The following is a 22411-nucleotide window of genomic DNA, read 5'->3' on the forward strand; positions in this document are numbered from 1 at the left end:
GTGTTGATACTGTATCATAGAGCATTGATACTGTATCATTCATGGTGATACCATGGATAAAAAATAGCATAAGAAGATATGCCATGGTTTGTAGAATTCATTCAAAGTTTGGAAGTTTTGTATCAAATTATGGTAATATGTATCAAGTTGAGATGATACTGTATCATATTGTGTTGATACTGTATCATAGAGCATTGATACTGTATCATTCATGGTGATACCATAGATAAAAGATAGCATAAGAAGATATGCCATGATTTGTAGAATTCATTCAAAGTTTGGAAGTTTTGTATCAAATTATGGTAATGCGTATCAAGTTGAGATGATAATGTATCATATTGTGTTGATACTGTATCATAGAGCATTGATACTGTATCATTCATGGTGATACCATAGATAAAAAATAGCATAAGAAGATATGCCATGGTTTGTAGAATTCATTCAGTTTGGAAGTTTTGTATCAAATTATGGTAATGTGTATCAATTTGAGATGATACTGTATCATATTGTGTTGATACTGTATCATAGAGCATTGATACTGTATCATTCATGGTGATACCATAGATAAAAGATAGCATAAGAAGATATGCCATGGTTTGTAGAATTCATTCAAAGTTTGGTAGTTTTGTATCAAATTATGGTAATGTGTATCAAGTTGAGATGATACTGTATCATATTGTGTTGATACTGTATCATAGAGCATTGATACTGTATCATTCATGGTGATACCATAGATAAAAGATAGCATAAGAAGATATGCCATGGTTTGTAGAATTCATTCAAAGTTTGGAAGTTTTGTATCAAATTATGGTAATGTGTATCAAGTTAAGATGATAATGTATCATATTGTGTTGATACTGTATCATAGAGCATTGATACTGTATCATTCATGGTGATACCATAGATTAAAGATAGCATAAGAAGATATGCCATGGTTTGTAGAATTCATTCAAAGTTTGGAAGTTTTGTATCAAATTATGGTAATGTGTATCAAGTTGAGATGATACTGTTTCATGTTGTGTTGATACTGTATCATCCATGGTGATACCATAGAAGAAAGATAGTATAAGTGAAGTGGTCAAAATAACTTTTAGCTGAGTTTTTTCATCATTTTTTAAAATGGAATAACTTTTTCAAAAATTAATACTTATTTCAATGATCAATTAATTACCATGTATTATTTCACTCACAAATTGAGGCTTAGATAATCTTGAAAAAGTTCTCGGTCATAAATTATTGTGAAGGCCTCTGATAATAAGATATATATTTCCTCTGTCTTCTATTCATAAATATTTATTCAAATTCGTGGCTGGAGCACAAGATTTATTTTAACAGCCATGCCAGTTATTTAACAAAAAATTATCTATTTATTTTCCTGTATCACTGTTGTTAATTGGTGGATAAATTTCATTTGAAATAGGCCACAGATTTTGTAGCAAGTGCCTACTCATTTTCATGTTAATAGATAATGATAGAGTTGATAGATAAAGCTAGAATTATGATTTTTAGTGTTAGAAGTAGAATAATTAGAAGATGAACGTTCCCTATTAGATCTTGTAGTTTTGAAATCATTGTAATAATCTGATAAGATGAAATAAAACGTTAATGCTTGGGATATGATTGTACTGTCCTTATTTAATCCTCAGTCTGAGCTTGTCTAATCTATTTTATTAAGGAGAAGAAGTAGGAAGAAGAAGGAGAAGGAAAAGTATAGAATAGAATAGAATGACTTTTTTATTTATGTTGACGTGCCGAAGTTTGGACAATATTGTCCACTCTACCACTTAACCACGTCGTTAGCAAACTATACAGTACAAAATATGATTGATTGATTGATTGATTGATTGAGTACTTTATTTATGTAGATTACAATATATACTGGCTTATACACTTATATACAATAGCTTACAAATCAGCAAAATTATAGATGAATTTACATAATATAGACTAAGAAAATAATTATTGAACTGTATATGATATGAACAAGCAATTTGTAATATAATAACTATAGATAATAATCATATTGTTATGCATCTACATAAATTGGGGGAGCTTTGGACATATCAATGTCCATTCTTCGGAAAGAATATCAAAAATATCCTCCTCACTAACTCTCTACCAAAACACTGCAGAGATAACCAAAATACGCAGAGATAACAAAAAAAATTGAAGCAAGAAATGACAATAAAATGTAATAAATATGAGAGATCAATATTGAATAATAAAAGTATTTTAGAAAATAAGTGTTTCCCAATAAACTCAATCACTTCACTGCTGAAAGAAAAAGCAAAAAATAAATTAAAACAAAATAAAAGACAAGCTACTGGAGTGAATTAATACAGTAAGAATTGGAACCAAAGATTAAATTTGTTTATTTTATGAATAGTGGATATGGATATGTGGAAAAAGAACCTGTGTAGGCCTAACAGTATTCAATACCTTGGAAAGAGAATAAAGAAAAGAGGGGAAAATCAGATAGCAAATAAGAAGATTTTAAATAGGAAAAATTTTTTAAAGAAAGAGGATAAGATGTAGCTACCTAATCAAATAGTTATTTGTATATCTAGAGTGAAAAGTACGACTTTTTCTCCCTGTGGGAAAAAGTTTGAAGCCCGAGGCAAAGCCGAGGGCAACAATTTTCCTGAGGGAGAAAAAGTATTTTTTGCTCGTGATGTACACAACATTTTTCCTCCATATACTTTTTTTATAGAAACTGCAAATAAAATCATTTTAATAACTTACGTATTGGTGACAATGTTTCCTAACAACATAACCTAAAATCTAAAACCTAAAAACCGGTCGGCTGATTGGCACTGCCGATTGCGCTATCTATCGGCTAAAGTTGTAACAATTATATCAGCTGAGCGGCTACCAAAAATGGCTGACTCCAGATACCGCGTTTCAGATTTGAATTGCAGATCAAAAATATTTGTTGGCTGGTATTTTGAATAGAATAAAATATTTTTAAAATTGTATAAATTTTTATTGTCTACTAATATTAAGAATATAATATCATAGGTCTACAAACATATATTTCATGAGTTGATCAAATTTCTTGTTGTGGTATTGAATTCAGTTGACTCAATGACAGACACCTCTATTACGCTTTCTCATCTGAGCTTAGACCTTCTAACCTATTACAATGTGAGTTTTTGAAATAGAGATGCTTCCCATGTTATTTGAATGGAGTCACTTTTCCTCCCTAGGGAGTTTTTCTGTTTTTTACTACCGAGGGCGAAAAAGTGACACTTTAGTATTATGTTTCAGGGAGTAAAGTAAGTACTTTAGACAGTAGGTGGAGGAAAACATATTTTTGAGAATTGTAATAGATACAGAATTGCAATGCAATACGTTTTGCAGAATAAAATGTTTTATAGACAAGGAAAAAAACTGCGAAAATAATAGAAATTTAAAAGACAAGCACACACCAGACATTCAACATTCACACTCGTGAGCATCCTATGTGGATACTGATAAATTTAATGATAGCAAGATGAAGCCCCGGCTACCGACTCAACAAGCCCATCGCCAACCAACAGCCAACCAACAACTACACGCGCGAACCGAGTCCCACCACCCAACAACTCAATATTGTCTGGCAATGCATTGCACAATCTAACTGCCTTCACCAAAAATGATCTATTGTAAATCACTGTCCTGTGTTGTGGTGTAACCAGAGAAGTGGCATGATTCCGGGTTCTCATCGTGCTAATTTGTGCTAGGTGAACAAATTTAAAAAAATATAAGATGGCAGCTTGTTTTTTTAGAACCTTATTTGTCAAAATTATAACATGGAAATCTCTTGAAACACTCAACCTCAAGACTGAAGCATGGTCATAGAAAGAAGAAACATGGTCGAATCGTCTCAGGCCATACACAAATCTCAGACAATAGTTTTGAGCTCTTTGCAGCTTAGTGGCAAGATCCACACTTAAATCACCATATGCCACATCAGCATAAGAAAAGTGAGGGAAAATCAATGTTTTCACCAGCATGAGCTTCATATTCAGTGGGAGGATACCGTCGCCAAACCTCTTCAGAGTATGAACGCCAGCAAAAACCTTCCTACAAACTGACTGCACCTGCTCATTCCACTTTAATGATCTATCAATGATGAGACCCAAATTATGCACAGAGGTACTGTATGGAAGCTGGTGATGATTCACAATGACTTTAGGGATAGCAGAAACATCAAGTTGTCGCCAAATCTGTGGATGACAAATCGATATTGATTTTGTCTTTGCCACATTCAGACACAATCCATGCATCCTGATGTAATCACTGACCGCAGCCACATCCCTGTTAATATTCTCCACAGCCACATCAACATTTTTTTGGCTTAAAGCTGTAATATACCTGAAGATCATCCGCAAACAGGTGGAAGCTACAATGAGTGAATACTTTACTGAGATCGTTGATAAATAATGAGAACAGAAGAGGACCTAAGATAGATCCTTGTGGTACTCCTCTAGAAATAGGTTTCCAAAACTGTTATTGTCTCTGATACATTGCTGTCTAGAGACCAAGTAATATTCAAACCAGGACACAGAATGATCATAGAAGCATCAGTAGTGGATGATAAACACAATCAAAAGCTTTGGAGAGGTCAAACATAACTAATATGGTTGCCTTGGAATCATTCATAGCCAGACGGATGGAGTCGGTGACGTGAACCAGAGCAGTAGTAGTGCTGTGATTTGAGCGGAAGCCAGACTGGAACCTATTTAAAATATTGTTAGAACTTAAATATTGATTGATTTGTTCCAGTGCCAAACGCTCCTGGCCCTTAGATAATGCAGAAACTATTGAGATTGGTCTAAAGTCAGAGGCAGATGTGGGATGAGGAGATTTTCCTAAGAGGTGTAATCAGAGAAGATTTCCATGGTGAAGGAAAAGAAGAATTGATGAAAGATTGATTGTGAATATAGGTTATAACAGGAAGAGTAACAAACAATGTATCCTTGATAAGACGGATTGGTATGGAATCAGAGCCAGTGGCATTAGAAGTGACACAACTGAGAACCTTCAATACCTGCAAATAATCAACTGGTGAGAAATTAAATTGATGTGCTGGAGGAGTACCTTGAAGTGTATTATTGAGTGCATCAGTATAAATATTGAGCTGCAAGATCAACATCACCAGGAGGTGATACAAAGAAATCATTCAAATCATTCAAGTCAAAAGCAATAGGCTCATAAGTTCCAGTCTTGCCAATACCCAATGATTTGACCATTCTCCACCTTTCCCGTGGTGTGTTTTGTTGCAGTAAGGTGTTATAAGTAAAGCGATTTCGAGAGTTCCGCAGATCCTGTTTAACTTTGTTCCTCAACCTCCTGAAGAGGGTGAGATCGTTGGGATCATTAGATCTTCTAAACTTGCGTTTGGCTGCATCCCGCCTGGACATCAATAATTGACGAATTGCAGGAGTAAGCCATGGTGATGGCTTACTCCTTACTCTCCGAGAGTAGTATAGTATTGCAGACTGAACCAATCACAGAGCAGTATTTTAATTAGGGGGCGGAGCCTAATCCCCCAGGGGGGCTCCAAACCCGAGTGATAACAGGAGCATGCTATTGTATAGAGCCAGAATCAATTCATTGAACCTCTCCACCATGTCATCGACATGAATCAGATTGTAGACGCCATGCCAAGGGAGATTACGTGCATCAGCAATAAATTCCAACAGATTAATTCTATTAAGATCCATGTAATGCATTGTTCTAGCATCAGGTCTTGGAGACTGAAGAGAAAGCACAGAGAAAATCAAGTCGTGTGAAGAGAGTCCTGAGGCTGGTAACCGACCATAATGAACTACAAATGACTCATCATTAACTATTATCAAATGTAATGTTACACATTTCAAAATAGGCACTCAAAATAGATTATGATTCAAAATAGGCGCTCATACCCATTATTGATAATAAATTATAAATGAAGAAATTATAATAAAATAAATCTGATTCAAATTTAGAAATAATGTTTCTGTTTGAATTTAGAAATAATACATTATTATTATATAATCTTTTATGAACCTAAGAGGAACAAACATTGAATTTAGAGGTTATGGCAAAGAGAAAAATATGTTTGATTTTGAGATGTACATGCTGTGGACTTTTGCTTTGAGAATAAATCTGTTTCAAACAAAGATAATATATGGTGAGTTTTCTTTTATGTATTTGGTGATGTGATGTGTGTTGTGTCAGATGAAAAAGGACACAGTGCAAATATGGTACCCCTGGTGGGACATTTTACAGAAATTACGGTTGTAAGTACATGTAATGAACCCTACAAAACCTGGTGAAGAACCGATGCTAACCACTGTGGTAATCTATTTTGAGTGTGAGGGTGTGAAATATCAAACAGGTTGTGTATTACAGAATATTATTTAATAGTTTTGGCCTTATGCACAAATACTTTCTAAGAAGTACGAAAATGGCAAATATTAATAGCAATGAAACTGATGTTGATACAGTGACCTTAGGGAGAAAATGAATCTCAAAGTTCTTTTGATTTGACCTTGACTGAGTCACAAGACTCCTATGAATCCTATGATAGGGTTGAAGTCAATCTTAATGAAAATGTAGTTCACAAAAAAGTAGGCTCTTCTATCGTGAATAGAGAAACCCAGCCTAGTTCAGATAACAGTGATTTTGACATGAGAGCATTTCTGATGTCAATGGCACAAGATATGAGACAACAAACACAAAAAATTAAACAAATGGATAATAAGTTTGAACAAATGGATAATAAGTTTGAACAAATGGATAATAAGTTTTATGCTAAGTTTAACAAAATAGAAGAGCAACATCAAGTTTTCAAGGAATGTTATTTGCAATTGAATAAGGATGTAAATGTATTACAGAATAGAACCAAAAATATTCAAGGCCAAATCACCGACATTGACATGTAGTATAATAAGGAAGTGGATAGGTTAAGTCGAAAGACTATTGTGTTAGAGCAGGACTTGAGGAAGGTTAGTTTAGTACATGAGCAAACTTATTTGAAGCAAAATGAAGTAGAAAGTAAACATGCTCTGCTCCGCAACCGAACGTCACTCCAGCAGAGCGATTGATGATCGACCGGCGAGCAACAGTGGTTCGACCGGGGAACGCGAGAAGATCTAACATCTTCCATAACGTTCATGATGGGTGCGTGGGCGGTGCGACTGTGGTTCGATGGTGGTACGAGGGCGGTACGAGGGCGGTACGAGGGAGGAGCGTGTTCGGTGCTGGTTGGAAGCGCGAATATGTGTATGCAGCTTAACATTGATGATAAAATTGAGATCCAAAAGAATGAAATGAAAAATGTAAAGCAGAATCTAGAACAACTTGAGATAGGAATAGTTGAAAAGTTGAGTTCAACTTCTTTCCCTGCTAGTAGTCAGGTCAATTACCAGCCTTATAGACATGATTTCCTAATGAATATTAATTCTAGAAACCCAATGACTTTTATCATAGAGAAACGATAGCTTAAGTAGATATCCCATGGTATAGGGCGTTTATGTCGCAACTTTTACTGTTATCCTAAGCCGATAGTTCACGTACTTCTTTCCTATGCAGCTGTGTGATGCTGGTAGTCTCTCAAATTGTGCTGTTCATACACTATCACCCCAACAAAACAGTAAAAATTTACAATAATTGACAGTAATCGGCTTGAGATAACAGTAAAAGTTGCGACATAAATTCCCTATACCATGGGATATCTACTTACGCTATTGTTTCTCTATGCTTTTAATAGAACATTAATATTTATTTACTAATTCCATAATTTTGTTTGTTTGTATTATACATTTTTACTAATTTTATTATAAAAAACTTTAATCCCATATCAGTGAATGAAGTTTGTAAATAGTAATTATTACACGCAATAAGCAACTAATTACTTATACCCCAACACATATAATATATAGTGGGGTGTATATTTATTCATTGAAATTATCATTTATTCATTGTTGAAACACCGCTGATTTATGTAGTTATATTAAAATACTATATTATCAATATTCTAATGTTGCATTCAATCTTCATTGTAATCAATAAGTTTTCATAATATGTGAAATTTGTTGCATAATTGGCTGTTGTACTGTAATTTATTGTAGATTCGTGTATGAACCAGAATGTATTGTAACTTACTTACTTGAATAAAACTTACTATATGTTCTCTATGATATCACTTGGTATCTGCTATATAATGTTTACTATACAATACATAATGACGTCACAGGTCAATAGTCACCTATAACAATGACCTCACTATAGATCAACACACACTTAGGCGACTCAGGTGGAGAAGAGACTGGACTCTAGTGGAGAGCATGTGTTTCCAAATGGTGACGTCGCGGAGACTAGAATCGACTGGTCTGAGTGTCACCATTTGGAAACACATGCTCTCCACTAGAGTCCAGTCTCTTCTCCACCTGAGTCGCCTAAGTGTCAGTTGAGCCTTAATCAAATACTGCCATTTTAGCATGGAATTCACTGTAGATTCGTTTTGATAGGCGCCACTGAAACAATTTACAAAATTATTCACTCATTAATATCAATCAATTAGTTAATGACTATAGTGAGGTCCACGTTATAATGGCAGTGGAGGAAGATAGGAGATCAACGTTGCCGATCCTCTGTCTTGAGCCTACCTGACGAGATCAGTCATAGATCAGTCCTGGGCACCATATGCAACAGAATAGCTTTGAATATCAATAAATTCGTATAATTCATGAAAATATTAAATAAATACTATATTCGTATAATTCAACTATAATTCGTATGTTTTAACTCGGATTTTTTCTTGTCTGTCTGTATGTGACGCGATTACGGCCAAACGTGTTGATAGAATTCGATGAGATTTGGCAGGAATATTCCTTTTTCAACTGCGTGTTGATGTATACACAAGGTTTATTTTAGAATTTTTCATTTCAAAGATAATATGAAAGGAATAGTTATTTGTGCAACTAGTGCGCAAAGTGACAGTTTGCTGCACCGAAAGAAACGTTTACGCCCGAGCCGCAGGCGAGGGCGGAATGGTTTCTTGAGTGCAGCAGAGGTACTTTGCGCACGTATTTCACATTAAGTTTTTCCTACAGTTACCATGAATATGAAAAGTGGGTAATTATGGGTAAAATTGCCTGAAATGCATCAAATGTTTTTCTGTGTAATTTTATTATTGATAAAAGCCTTAATTTATTGTCAAATTGAATAAAAATGTTGTCCTTGGTTATAATATAATAATGTAATAATTAGCGCGTTGTGCTTGGTTGCACCTCTGCTCACTATAGCAGCCACAGCAGTCACTGTTACCAACTTCATTTTGATTTTGCTGCACTGTTGCTCCATATAACCTACTAAGTATTTTTCGCCACACTGCACAGAAAGCAGCTGTTTTCCAGTCCCTACGTAGATCTGAAAGACCTTGTTTGCAGACGACGTCAGAAAAGGGTTTCTTTTCCGGTCTAGGCCAGAAAGTTGTCACTTTCCAGCCGCTTATGGCTGGGAACAACGCGCTAATTATTATTAATAAGTCATCCGCTAGATCGGGCGAGTGTCCACTTTCATAATAAGCTGAAGTCGCCATGATTTTAGTTCCAGTTTCGAATCAAACTAATTCGCTTCGCAACCAGTTTTATTCAATTATTTATTGTTGATTAGTGCATTCCGAATTTTCAAAAATGCTTGAAGATGACTGTGGTATTCCAAGTGAAATTTTAAAAGAATCTGAAATCCTGACTGCAAATCTTCTACCACTAAAATCAAGAGATAGGTACGATAGCTTAACGAGTATTCTTTATTTTGTATTCTTTATTTATTTTGTCAGCAATACCTGTAGTGTGGCGAAAAATATCGTTCGCACCACGGGCAAAAATGTTTTTCCAGCTCTCAATCTTTTCTAGTCCTCGGCCTACGGCCTCGGACTTGAAAACCGATTTCGAGCTGGAAAAATCTCATTTTCTGCTCTAGGTGCGAAATATACTATTGCGTTGCCATGTTGCAAATCTGGAGTGCAGAAAAATTTTTCCCGCACTAGAGCGGAAAAGTGATTCTTTGCGTTCTGTAATCAGTGCAGCAATGGACACTTTTCAACGTAACTGTAGGAAAAGGAATTTCCTCCATACTCTGATATCACTATATATATCATCAACACTGAAGATAGGATTAATCAGACTATAGAATTATCCATCATAAATCAGCTGATAAGTTGATTACACAGATGTCTGGAGGAGCCGTTTCTATTCATATAAGGTTTATAGTTGCAATCAAAGACCTTAAAGAGATATGCATCTTTAAGGTCTCTAGTTTCAATATTTTGTTTTGCAGTAATGTTATTATATGTGCCCATCAGTATCAATATTCTCACTTTTGAAAAAAAAAACGAATTCAATAGGTGATTGAAAATAATCACATAAACTAGATAATGCTGAAGAAATTGTAATATTTTTGATTGTGAAAAATTAACTGGATGAATTATATCATATGGAATACAAATTCAAACATTTGAATTGAGTTTGTTAACATTTCAAACAGGTGACATCAGATACCTATGGATGAGAAAAATGCGTGAGGTCTACTGTTCACAGAACTATAGTGAAGTCTACGTTATAATGGCAGTGGAGATAAACGTCACCGATCCTCTGTCTTGTCAATGCCTTCTATAGACGGTAGCAGATACAGGTTTATTGATGTTATATTAACTGTTTATTCTCGTTTTTAATATTCAATTATATTTTATTAAGCAAGAAATGATATTTTTCAATAATTTTATAATGAATTTTCATAATTAAGATGAAATATTTTGTCAGTTAATTATCAATTATACATTGTTAAGAGACGATCTGGCAAGAGAGCAAAGTGAGAAAGAGATACCGCTATCCGCATTGTTGAATGATAGACAAGGATAGCAATACTATTGTCAATCAAACACTGCCATTATAACGTGGACCTCACTGTACTAGTATTCATTATTGACCGAGTGAAGTGGGGTCTAAGATTCAAGTCGACGGTTTGACATTTCTCTTGATGTTTAAATGTTTATATGTTGCGCATTTACGGCGAAACGCGGTAATAGATTTTCATGAAATTTGACAGGTATGTTCCTTTTTTAATTGCGCGTCGATGTATATACAAGGTTTTTGGAAATTTTGCATTTCAAGGATAATATAAAAGGAAAAAGGAGCCTCCTTCATACGTCAATATTAGAGTAAAAATCAGACTATAGAATTATTCATCATAAATCAGCTGACAAGTGATTACACAGATGTGTGGAGAAGCCAGTCTATTACTGTATTTGTATAAGGTTTATAGTTTCAATCAAAGTCCTTGAAGAGGTATGCATCTTTAAGCTGGGTATAGATTCTATTACATTGAACACACATTGACAAACACACATGTTCATCATGTGTATGATAAGTTATGTTCAATCTAATATAATCCATAAGGATTGAGTTATTGACATTTTGTTAATAAATTTGGTCTAATTGCAGCTTTAAGGTCCTTGGTATCATTATTTTGTTTTGCATTCATGGTGCATGTCCATCAGTATCAATATTCTCACATTCGAAAAAACTAATTTAATAGGTGATTAAAAATAATCAAATGAACTAAATAATGCTGAAGAAATAATAATATTTTTGATTGAAAAAAATTAATTTCCATTGGATGGAAAGATTATCAAGGAACTGTATGATTATTATATAAATTCTGGAATAGAAATATATTCTATTCATTGTTTAAATTAACATAAATATTAATAAATTATGGAATACAAATTCAAACATGAACTGATTTTGTTAACATTTAAAACAGTTGTCATCAGGTACTTGTGGATGAGAATACTGCGTGAGGTCTACTGTTCACAGAACTACTAGTATAAAAGGAAAAAGAAGCCTCCTTCATACGCCAATATTAGAGTAAAAATCAGACTATAGAATTATTCATCATAAATCAGCTGACAAGTGATTACACAGATGTGTGGAGAAGCCAGTCTATTGCTGTATTTCCATAAGGTCTATAGTTTCAATCAGGTACTTGTGGATGAGATTACTGCATCAGGTCTACTGTTCACAGAACTACTAGTAAAATAAAGTCAACATATAATTTCAATAGATATAAATTATAAATACAAATTCAACCTACAATAAAGTCACAGATCAGTTCTGGGCGCCATATTTAGCGGAATAGCTTTGAGTTCAGTTCGCATACAGAGGAATTCACCACATATACACATAATTGCCAGACAGGCCGAGTTTAGAAGCCACCAGGACAGTGAGGCCGGAAAGTGGCCGTTGTAATACCAGCAGGCAAGCAAATGGAAAAGGTGCAGAGTGCAGCTGAAGTCAAGGCATTGCTTGGTTCTCTGCACCAACCACCAGAGGCTGCAGGCACTATAATCATAAAATAACATAATTATAGTATATAATAGAATAGAATAGAATAGTAGTCGCTAATATAGTAGAATCGGGGTGACATGAAAATTAGACAGTTGCCTTGAGGTGACAATTAGTTAGATACGGCCCTGGAAGACCAAAAAAGTAAGAGTAGCTAATATATGACTTACTAAACACTAACTTAATAATACGCACAAAAAACTAACAAAACCTACTCTAGAACATGGTACGCCATAGTGGAGTAGGTCAATTTCCACACAGAAAAATCTAAACAAGTAGAGGACACATAAGAATTTTTGTAACTAACTATTGTATGTGATATTGTAATTTATCTAATATTTTGTGTAATTTATGTTGTAGTTTTAGTTTTTTTGGGAAATAAACATTTTATTCATTATTCATTTATTCATAGAAGAATCGGGGTGACATGAAAATTAGTCAGTTGCCTTGAGGTGACAATTAGTTAGATAGATACAGCCCTGGAAGACCAAAAAAGTAAGAGGTGGGAAGATGGAGGAGAAGGAGAAAGAGGAGGAGGAGGAGGATGAGGAGGAGGAGGAGGAGGAGGAGGAGGAGATACAAAAGAGCATTTATTGGTTATGGTAAGATACATTAAAGCTCCTTGTGTATCTTTTCGGATGCAACACGTTGCTTTTGAGAAGATACAAAAGAGCATTTATTGGTTATGGTAAGATACATTAAAGCTCCTTGTGTATCTTTTCGGATGCAACACGTTGCTTTTGAGAAGATACAAAAGAGCATCTGTTGGTTATGGAAAGATACATTGAAGCTCCTTTTGTATCTTTCCGGATGCAACACATTGCTTTTGAGAAGTTACAAGAGAACATAATTATGTTGTTTATGGAAAGATACATTAAAGCTCCTTGTGTATCTTATTGGATGCAACACATTGCTTTTGAGAAGATACAAGAGAACATAATTATGTTGTTTATGGAAAGATACATTAAAGCTCCTTGTGTATCTTTTCGGATGCAACAAGTTGCTTTTGTGAAGATACAAAAGAGCATCTATTGCTTATCGAAACATTTTCAAAAATGTTCCATGTTTTTGAAGGGGTAGTATTGTAGTCTAGTGATAGACTATTATAATAGTCTAGTTATCTCTATTATTCTCTATTGATAGACAAATCTATAGAAGCTGGACAGTGGAGAAGTGTTTTTACAAGCAGTTGTAGAATAATAGTTATTTGCATATCTAGAGTGAAAAGTATTGTTTTTTCTCCCTGAGGGAAAAGTTTGAAGCCCGAGGCGAAGCCGAGGGCAACAATTTTACCGAGGGAGAAAAATCATTTTTCACTCGTGATATACACAACATTTTTCCTCCACCTACATTTTTATAAAAACTGCAAATAAAATAATGTTTAAAAATGTACGTGACCAAACAATGTGTTACAACATAATCTAAAAAGTAAACAGGAACAGCTGGCTTGTAATCACAGTTCTCCGCCGACAGCGCTATCTGTCAGCAAAAGTTGTAACAACAATGGCTGCCACAACTACAGCTATGATGAAGTTCCCGTTTCAAATTTGATTAGTTAATGAGGAATATTCGTTGGCTGGTATTTTGAATAACATGGAATAAAAAAAATTATACATTTGTGATATGAAGTTTGTGATAATTTTAGCATACAAACATAAATTTCATATATTGATGGAATGTCTGGTTGTGGTATTGAATTTAGTTGGTTTAATGACTGACTACTCTATATGCTTCCCCATCTGAGCTTAGTCCTTCTAACCTATTTCAAATGTACGTTTTCAAAATAGAGATGCTTCCCATGTTATTTAAATGGAGTTACTTTTCATCACTAGAGAGTTTTTCTGTTTTTTAGTACCGAGAGCAATAAAGTAACACTTTAGTATTATGTTCCAGGGAGTAAAGTAAGCACTTTAGACAGTAGATGGAGGAAAAATAGATTGAATCTTTATTGTTATTTTATTCTTTATCCTTTTTTAGTGCTTTGGACACATTTAGAGCACAGTTTACCTGCTATTTTGTCATGAGAAGAGTATAATTTTTCCATTTTAGAATAAAATATACTTACCCCGTTAAAGAGTTCAGGACGTAAGAAGCAATTATCAGTTTTCCGGGAATGTCTCTAACATGAATTTCCTGAAAAAATAAATTCATCTCAAAATATTTTTCTTGACAAATGAAATCTCTTAATCAGAAACACTTTGATTTCCACAAAACGTGAACTTCACAATAGAATAGAAAAGTACCATTAAGTTGCAAACGTGAGTGTTAACTAAAGCCGATAGTCCTAGTAGTTGTTTTTGGTGAAGCTATGTGACGCTGGTAGTCTCTCATACTGTGCCCTTCTTACACTCTTACACTCCCAACAACACACTAATAATAGACAGTGTATAGGGTGTCTATGTTGCAAATCTGAGTGTTGACTCAAGCCGATAGTCCTAGTAGTTGTTTTTGGTGAAGCTATGTGACGCTGGTAGTCTCTCATACTGTGCCCTTCTTACACTCTTACACTCCCAACAACACACTAATAATAGACAGTGTATAGGGTGTCTATGTTGCAAATGTGAGTGTTAACTGAAGCCGATAGTCCTAGTAGTTGTTTTTGGTGAAGCTATGTGAAGCTGGTAGTCTCTCATACTGTGCCCTTCTCACACTCTTACACTCCCAACCACACACTAATAATAGACAGTGTATAGGGTGTCTATGTTGCAAATGTGAGTGTTAACTGAAGCCGATAGTCCTAGTAGTTGTTTTTGGTGAAGCTATGTGACGCTGGTAGTCTCTCATACTGTACCCTTCTTACACTCTTACACTCCCAACAACACACTAATAATAGACAGTGTATAGGGTGTCTATGTTGCAAATCTGAGTGTTGACTCAAGCCGATAGTCCTAGTAGTTGTTTTTGGTGAAGCTATGTGACGCTGGTAGTCTCTCATACTGTGCCCTTCTTACACTCTTACACTCCCAACAACACACTAATAATAGACAGTGTATAGGGTGTCTATGTTGCAAATGTGAGTGTTAACTGAAGCCGATAGTCCTAGTAGTTGTTTTTGGTGAAGCTATGTGACGCTGGTGGTCTCTTATACTGTGCCCTTCTTACACTCTTACACTCCCAACAACACACTAATAATAGACAGTGTATAGGGTGTCTATGTTGCAAATGTGAGTGTTAACTGAAGCCGATAGTCCTAGTAGTTGTTTTTGGTGAAGCTATGTGACGCTGGTAGTCTCTCATACTGTGCCCTTCTTACACTCTTACACTCCCAACAACACACTAATAATAGACAGTGTATAGGGTGTCTATGTTGAAAATGTGAGTGTTAACTGAAGCCGATAGTCCTAGTAGTTGTTTTTGGTGAAGCTATGTGACGCTGGTAGTCTCTCATACTGTGCCCTTCTTACACTCTTACACTCCCAACAACACACTAATAATAGACAGTGTATAGGGTGTCTATATTGCAATAATGTGAGTGTTAACTGAAGCCGATAGTCCTAGTAATTGTTTTTGGTGAAGCTATGTGACGCTGGTAGTCTCTCATACTGTGCCCTTCTTACACTCCCAACAACACACTAATCATAGACAGTAGTCGACAGTAAGTAGTCACTCAAATCATACAGAAAATATAGCATCAAGTCATATGATGGACTATTTTTATCAAAATTAGGGAGAGGAACAGTTTTGGGTTTACCCTGTTGATTCTCTCCCAATCATTAATTTGATGTTGTGATTAAGGAATGTAATAAATGAAATGAAATGAAATGATACCATGAAGAAAGGATAGCAAAAGAAGATATGCCATGGTTTGAGGAATTCATTCAAAGTTCGGAAGTTTTGTATCAAGTTGAGTTGATACTATATCATATTGCGGTGATACTGTATCATATTGCGGTGATACTGTATCATATTGCGGTGATACTGTACCATTTATGGTGATATCCCATGGTGTTGGACCGTTATGTTGCAAATGTGAGTGTTAACTGAAGCCGATAGCCCTAGTAGTTATTTGGTGAAGCTATGTGACGCTGGTAGTCTCTCATACTGTGCCCTTCTTACACTCTTACACTCCCAACAACACACTAATAATAGACAGTGTATAGGGTGTCTATGTTGCAAATGTGAGTGTTAACTGAAGCCGATAGTCCTAGTAGTTGTTTTTGGTGAAGCTATGTGACGCTGGTAGTCTCTCATACTGTGCCCTTCTTACACTCTTACACTCCCAACAACACACTAATAATAGACAGTGTATAGGGTGTCTATGTTGCAAATGTGAGTGTTAACTGAAGCCGATAGTCCTAGTAGTTGTTTTTGGTGAAGCTATGTGACGCTGGTAGTCTCTCATACTGTGCCCTTCTTACACTCTTACACTCCCAACAACACACTAATAATAGACAGTAGTCGACAGTAATCGGAGAAGAAATTTGCAACATACACCATGGGATATCTTCTTATGCTATCGTTTCTCTAAGGTTTAGCATACGGTTCAAGAATTTTTATCTCTATCTTCTCTAGCTATCTTTTCTCGATGCTATGACGTCATAATAGGCTTCCCCTACTCCAAATGATACAAAACTATAGTGAGGTCCACGTTACAATGGCAGTGGAGAAGGATAGTAGAAACACGTTGCCGAACCTCTCTGTCTTGTCAATGCGTTCTATAGACGATAGCTGATACAGGTTTATTGATGTAATATCAACTGTTCATCCTCATTTAAAATAATCAATTATATTTTATTAAGCAAGCAATTATATTTTTTTAATAATTTCATAACTAGGATAGAATATTTTGTTAATTATTAATCCTAAATTGTTAAAAGACGATCTGGCAACAGAGCAAAGCAAGAAAGAAATAGCGCTATCCACTTTGTTGAATGATAGACAAGGATAGCAATACCATTGCTAATCAAACACTGCCATTATAACGTGGTCCTCACAATAGAATGATTTACAACTCTTTAGTCTATGCTTGTATTTTCTTATCCTCAGATAAGAAAAGTTACTTAAAGTTACTTAAAGTTACTTAAAGTTACTTAAAGTTACTTAATATTGGGGCACAGAGCTTCACTCGTTATTTTTATTTATTGATAAACAGAACACAATTCTCTAAAATGATCGTGTTTATATTTCACAGCTGGCTATACGTCAGCTTATGAATTTCGGGGATGTGATATTTTGATTTTCCACAGAATCACTCGCTCACTTTTTACTATCCACAGACGACGAAAGTCTCAGCTGTATCAGCCAAGGATGAATTATCCATTTAATGTCGTTCAGCAAGTTTTCCCAAGGATGAGACCTGGTGCAATCGAATTTTTATTGACTGAGCGAAGTGAGGTCTAAGATTCATGTCGACGGTTTGGCATTTCTCTTAATGTTTAAATGTTTATTTGTTGTGTGTTTATAATGTTTATATGTTGCGCGGTAATAGATTTTCATGAAATTTGACAGGTATGTTTCTTTTTTAATTGCGCGTCGACGTATATAGGTATATATATATATATATACGTATATCGACGTATAAATATCCATTTCAAGGATAATATAAAAGGATAAAGGAGCCTCCTTCATACACCAATATTAGTGTAAAAATCAGACTATAGAATTATTCATCATAAATCAGCTGACAAGTGATTACACAGATGTGTGGAGAAGCCAGTCTATTGCTGTATTTCCATAAGGTCTATAGTTTCAATCAGGTACTGTGGATGAGAATACTGCGTGAGGTCTACTGTTCACAGAAATACTAGTATGATAGGATTTACAAAAACTCACCTGATATTTGAAAAGATGATCCAATGACCTTGAAGTGCCCACAAGGAGATTTACGGCTGCAATCCAGAGTCCCAAGGTCACATAATAGACACTCTGCATTGCGACAATTTGCGAGATGATTAGTATAGGATCCCATTGTGAGTGACGGAATTGGCCGGTGAGCTTACTCATTCCTGGAGAAAAAATTGAACGTCAATCGAAGTAGCCGAAATTAAATTTCTCAAAGTTGGATTAGATGGAATTGAGTATAACCAACTTATTTCACCATAGACCAAACCATAGTTAATCATAACATAAAACCATAAAGCTGCGTTTACGCCAAAGTTATTAACAAAATGTTAATAACTTAATCCTTATAGATTCTATTAGATTGAACGGAACTTGACAAACACATATGTTCATTATGTATGATAAGTTATGATCAATCTAATAGAATCTATAAGGATTAAGTTATTGACATTCTGTTAATTACTTTAGTGTTAACAAAGCTTAATATTCTTAAGCCTACACAATGTGATAAACATAATGAAAATAATATTATGGTTACTATCGTAATATATTAATATAAAACAAATAAACATTATGAATTTTTATATTTTATTGCAATGTTGTGAAACCGAAGTTTTTGACATTATGAAACATTGAAAAAATAGACTAGGCTATTCATAACCTTACAAAATATGTTCAGACTACATAATGTGTTAAACATAATGAAAAAAATATTATGGTTACTATCGTAATGAATTGAAGTCGTTTATGAATTAAATTGAACATTATGAATAAATGATATTTTATTGCAATGTTATGAAACCAAAGATTTTGAGGTTATGAAACATTGAAAATATTATAAACTTACAAAATAATAGCCTCACCTGTGATTAAACTTATTCAATCTTTTCAAACTTAATAATTATAAGCTATATATATATTTAATTATAAGCTAGAAACTATGAATTAATTTTCAAAACAATAAACTTTAAATAAAGAGTTTCTGATGCGAATTTTTATAGATTTGTTTTCAATTTCAATTCAGAAAAGCAGACAAACACAGATTTAAAGAAAAACAGCTGTTTCTAGATAATTGTCCGTTGCTCTCTACCTCGAGAAAAATTCAACTCAATGCGCAGGAGCTGAATCACTATAGCGCTATAGCTGTGCTTTTTGTCAACTACGATGACAAAATCCTTAATTTATTTCAACTCTGAAATTCGACATACAGATATTATCTTGTCCTAGGATGGGAAATAATATTGTAACATGTCAATAAATTGATTAATTATCCTGGTTTAATTATTGAATCCAATTACACTGTTTGGAAACTGTATTTGAAATTTAGCGAGTCTCAAGATTGATGTCAAACATCGATCGCGAAAGAAAAGTATCGACACTGATCTCTCGATTCACATTGGTATCGACTATCGAAAAAATAAGAATTACACGATCAAGATCAAACGGAAATTCTCATGTGTGGTTTCAGATTTTGAACATTGATAAAAAAATTTAGCAAAAACTAAAAATTAAAATCAGTTTTTATTACTAATAGTTCAATCATAACTTGTCAATTCTCAAAATGACGTTGTGAAAAGTAGAGAGGTTTTGTGTTGTTACTGTTTTCTACTAAACTAACCTTGAATTTTCTAAACTTGAAACTACAATTATTATGATTAACATTTATTAATACTTGAAGTTAATGAAGGATTTTCATTGCTGTAAACTTGGATGAGAATAGCTCCATCTATTACTATTCTAAAACAGCCTATTTTTCAAAAACTTGACATAAACATAACCTCAAAATCTTTGAGGTTATGCTACATACTTAGCGACAGCATATAATAGGCTTTAATAATTTGTAGACAGATTAAACTATACTTATCTTCCAAATACTTGACATAACCTCTAAATTTTTAAGGTTAGCCTACACAAACTTTGAGTTATTAATAGTACCTATTTATCAATATTTTGTTGAACGTTTGACTCAATATGAGGCTAGTAAATATAGAAAAATTGCAGGATTTGCAAAAAAATCCTGCAAATATCAGAAACATTTGTATAATGGCTCATGTCGATCATGGTAAAACTACGCTAGCTGATTCTCTAGTAGCTAGCAATGGTATAATATCTGCTAGAATGGCTGGGAAACTAAGGTGAGTAGTTTTGTATCAAATTATTGTGTTGTCTATCAAGTTGAGATGATACGTTATCATAAATTTATCATGTTAATACTGTATCACATGAGATGATACTGTATCACATGAGGTGATACTGTATTGTTATATTTTATTATTATTTTGTGGTGATAAGAGGATATCCCAAGGTAAAGGACTGTTATGTAGCAAATTACTTCTCCGATTACTGTCGACTACTGTCTATTATTAGTGTGTTGTTGGGAGTGTAAGAAGGGCACAGTATGAGAGACTACCAGCGTCACATAGCTTCACCAAAAACAACTACTAGGACTATTGGCTTCAGTTAACACTCATATTTGCAACATAGACACCCTATACACTGTCTATTATTAGTGTGTTGTTGGGAGTGTAAGAGTGTAAGAAGGGCACAGTATGAGAGACTACCAGCGTCACATAGCTTCACCAAAAACAACTACTAGGACTATCGGCTTCAGTTAACACTCACATTTGCAACATAGACACCCTATACACTGTCTATATTAGTGTGTTGTTGGGAGTGTAAGAGTGTAAGAAGGGCACAGTATGAGAGACTACCAGAGTCACATAGCTTCACCAAAAACAACTACTAGGACTATCGGCTTCAGTTAACACTCACATTTGCAACATAGACACCCTATACACTGTCTATTATTAGTGTGTTGTTGGGAGTGTAAGAGTGTAAGAAGGGCACAGTATGAGAGACTACCAGCGTCACATAGCTTCACCAAAAACAACTACTAGGACTATCGCTTCAGTTAACACTCACATTTGCAACATAGACACCTATACACTGTCTATTATTAGTGTGTTGTTGGGAGTGTAAGAGTGTAAGAAGGCACAGTATGAGAGACTACCAGCGTCACATAGCTTCACCAAAAACAACTACTAGGACTATCGCTTCAGTTAACACTCACATTTGCAACATAGACACCCTATACACTGTCTATTATTAGTGTGTTGTTGGGAGTGTAAGAGTGTAAGAAGGGCACAGTATGAGAGACTACCAGCGTCACATAGCTTCACCAAAAACAACTACTAGGACTATCGGCTTCAGTTAACACTCACATTTGCAACATAGACACCCTATACACTGTCTATTATTAGTGTGTTGTTGGGAGTGTGCGAGTGTAAGAAGGGCACAGTATGAGAGACTACCAGCGTCACATAGCTTCACCAAAAACAACTACTAGGACTATCGGCTTCAGTTAACACTCACATTTGCAACATAGACACCCTATACACTGTCTATTATTAGTGTGTTGTTGGGAGTGTAAGAGTGTAAGAAGGGCACATTATGAGAGACTACCAGCGTCACATAGCTTCACCAAAAACAACTACTAGGACTATCGGCTTCAGTTAACACTCACATTTGCAACATAGACACCCTATACACTGTCTATTATTAGTGTGTTGTTGGGAGTGTAAGAGTGTAAGAAGGGCACAGTATGAGAGACTACCAGCGTCACATAGCTTCACCAAAAAAACTACTAGGACTATCGGCTTCAGTTAACACTCACATTTGCAACATAGACACCCTATACACTGTCTATTATTAGTGTGTTGTTATGAAACCAAAGATTTGAGGTTATGAAACATTGAAAATATTATAAACTTACAAAATAATAGCCTCACCTGTGATTAAACTTATTCAATCTTTTCAAACTTAATAATTATAAGCTATATATATATATTTAATTATAAGCTAGAAACTATGAATTAATTTTCAAAACAATAAACTTTAAATAAAGAGTTTCTGATGCGAATTTTTATAGATTTGTTTTCAATTTCAATTCAGAAAAACAGACAAACACAGATTTAAAGAAAAACAGCTGTTTCTAGATAATTGTCCGGGGCTCTCTACCTCGAGAAAAATTGAACTCAATGCGCAAGAGCTGAATCACTATAGCGCTATAGCTGTGCTTTTTGTCAACTACGATGACAAAATCCTTAATTTATTTCAACTTTGAAATTCGATATACAGATATTATCTTGTCCTAGGATGGAAAATAATATTGTAACATGTCAATAAATTGATTAATTATCCTGGTTTAATTATTATATAACAAAGCTGTTTGGAAACTGTATTTGAAATTTAGC

The 22411-nt window shown here is 34.6% G+C and overlaps 2 protein-coding genes across 3 annotated transcripts in view; one reads left to right on the top strand and one right to left on the bottom strand.

Annotated features, from left to right (window-relative positions):
* Window positions 1-12060: 12060 nt before the first annotated feature.
* LOC111057317 (protein SYS1 homolog) lies at window positions 12061-22140 on the bottom strand. Of its 2 annotated transcripts, none has more exons than XM_039435945.1 (4): window positions 21947-22140; window positions 18150-18322; window positions 14443-14510; window positions 12061-12374 (listed from the first exon to the last, which is right to left on the bottom strand). In XM_039435945.1, the coding sequence occupies exons 2-4, from the start codon at window positions 18318-18320 to the stop codon at window positions 12134-12136; spliced, it is 480 nt and encodes a 159-aa protein (XP_039291879.1). In that variant the 5' UTR covers window positions 18321-18322; window positions 21947-22140; the 3' UTR covers window positions 12061-12133. The 2 variants fall into 2 exon arrangements, with proteins under 2 accessions (XP_039291879.1, XP_039291878.1); XM_039435944.1 differs by lacking the exon at window positions 21947-22140 and adding an exon at window positions 19022-19493.
* The window catches only part of LOC111057319 (elongation factor-like GTPase 1), a 286987-nt gene continuing 284152 nt past the window's right edge, over window positions 19577-22411 (top strand). Inside the window, exon 1 of the mRNA XM_039435938.1 lies at window positions 19577-20293. Within this exon, the coding sequence (XP_039291872.1) occupies window positions 20130-20293 (164 nt within the window). The 5' untranslated portion in view covers window positions 19577-20129. The remainder of the gene's footprint in view (window positions 20294-22411) is intronic.

Source organism: Nilaparvata lugens, chromosome 9 (assembly GCF_014356525.2).
Source record: "Nilaparvata lugens isolate BPH chromosome 9, ASM1435652v1, whole genome shotgun sequence".
In the NCBI taxonomy this organism is placed as follows: Eukaryota; Metazoa; Arthropoda; class Insecta; order Hemiptera; family Delphacidae; genus Nilaparvata; species Nilaparvata lugens.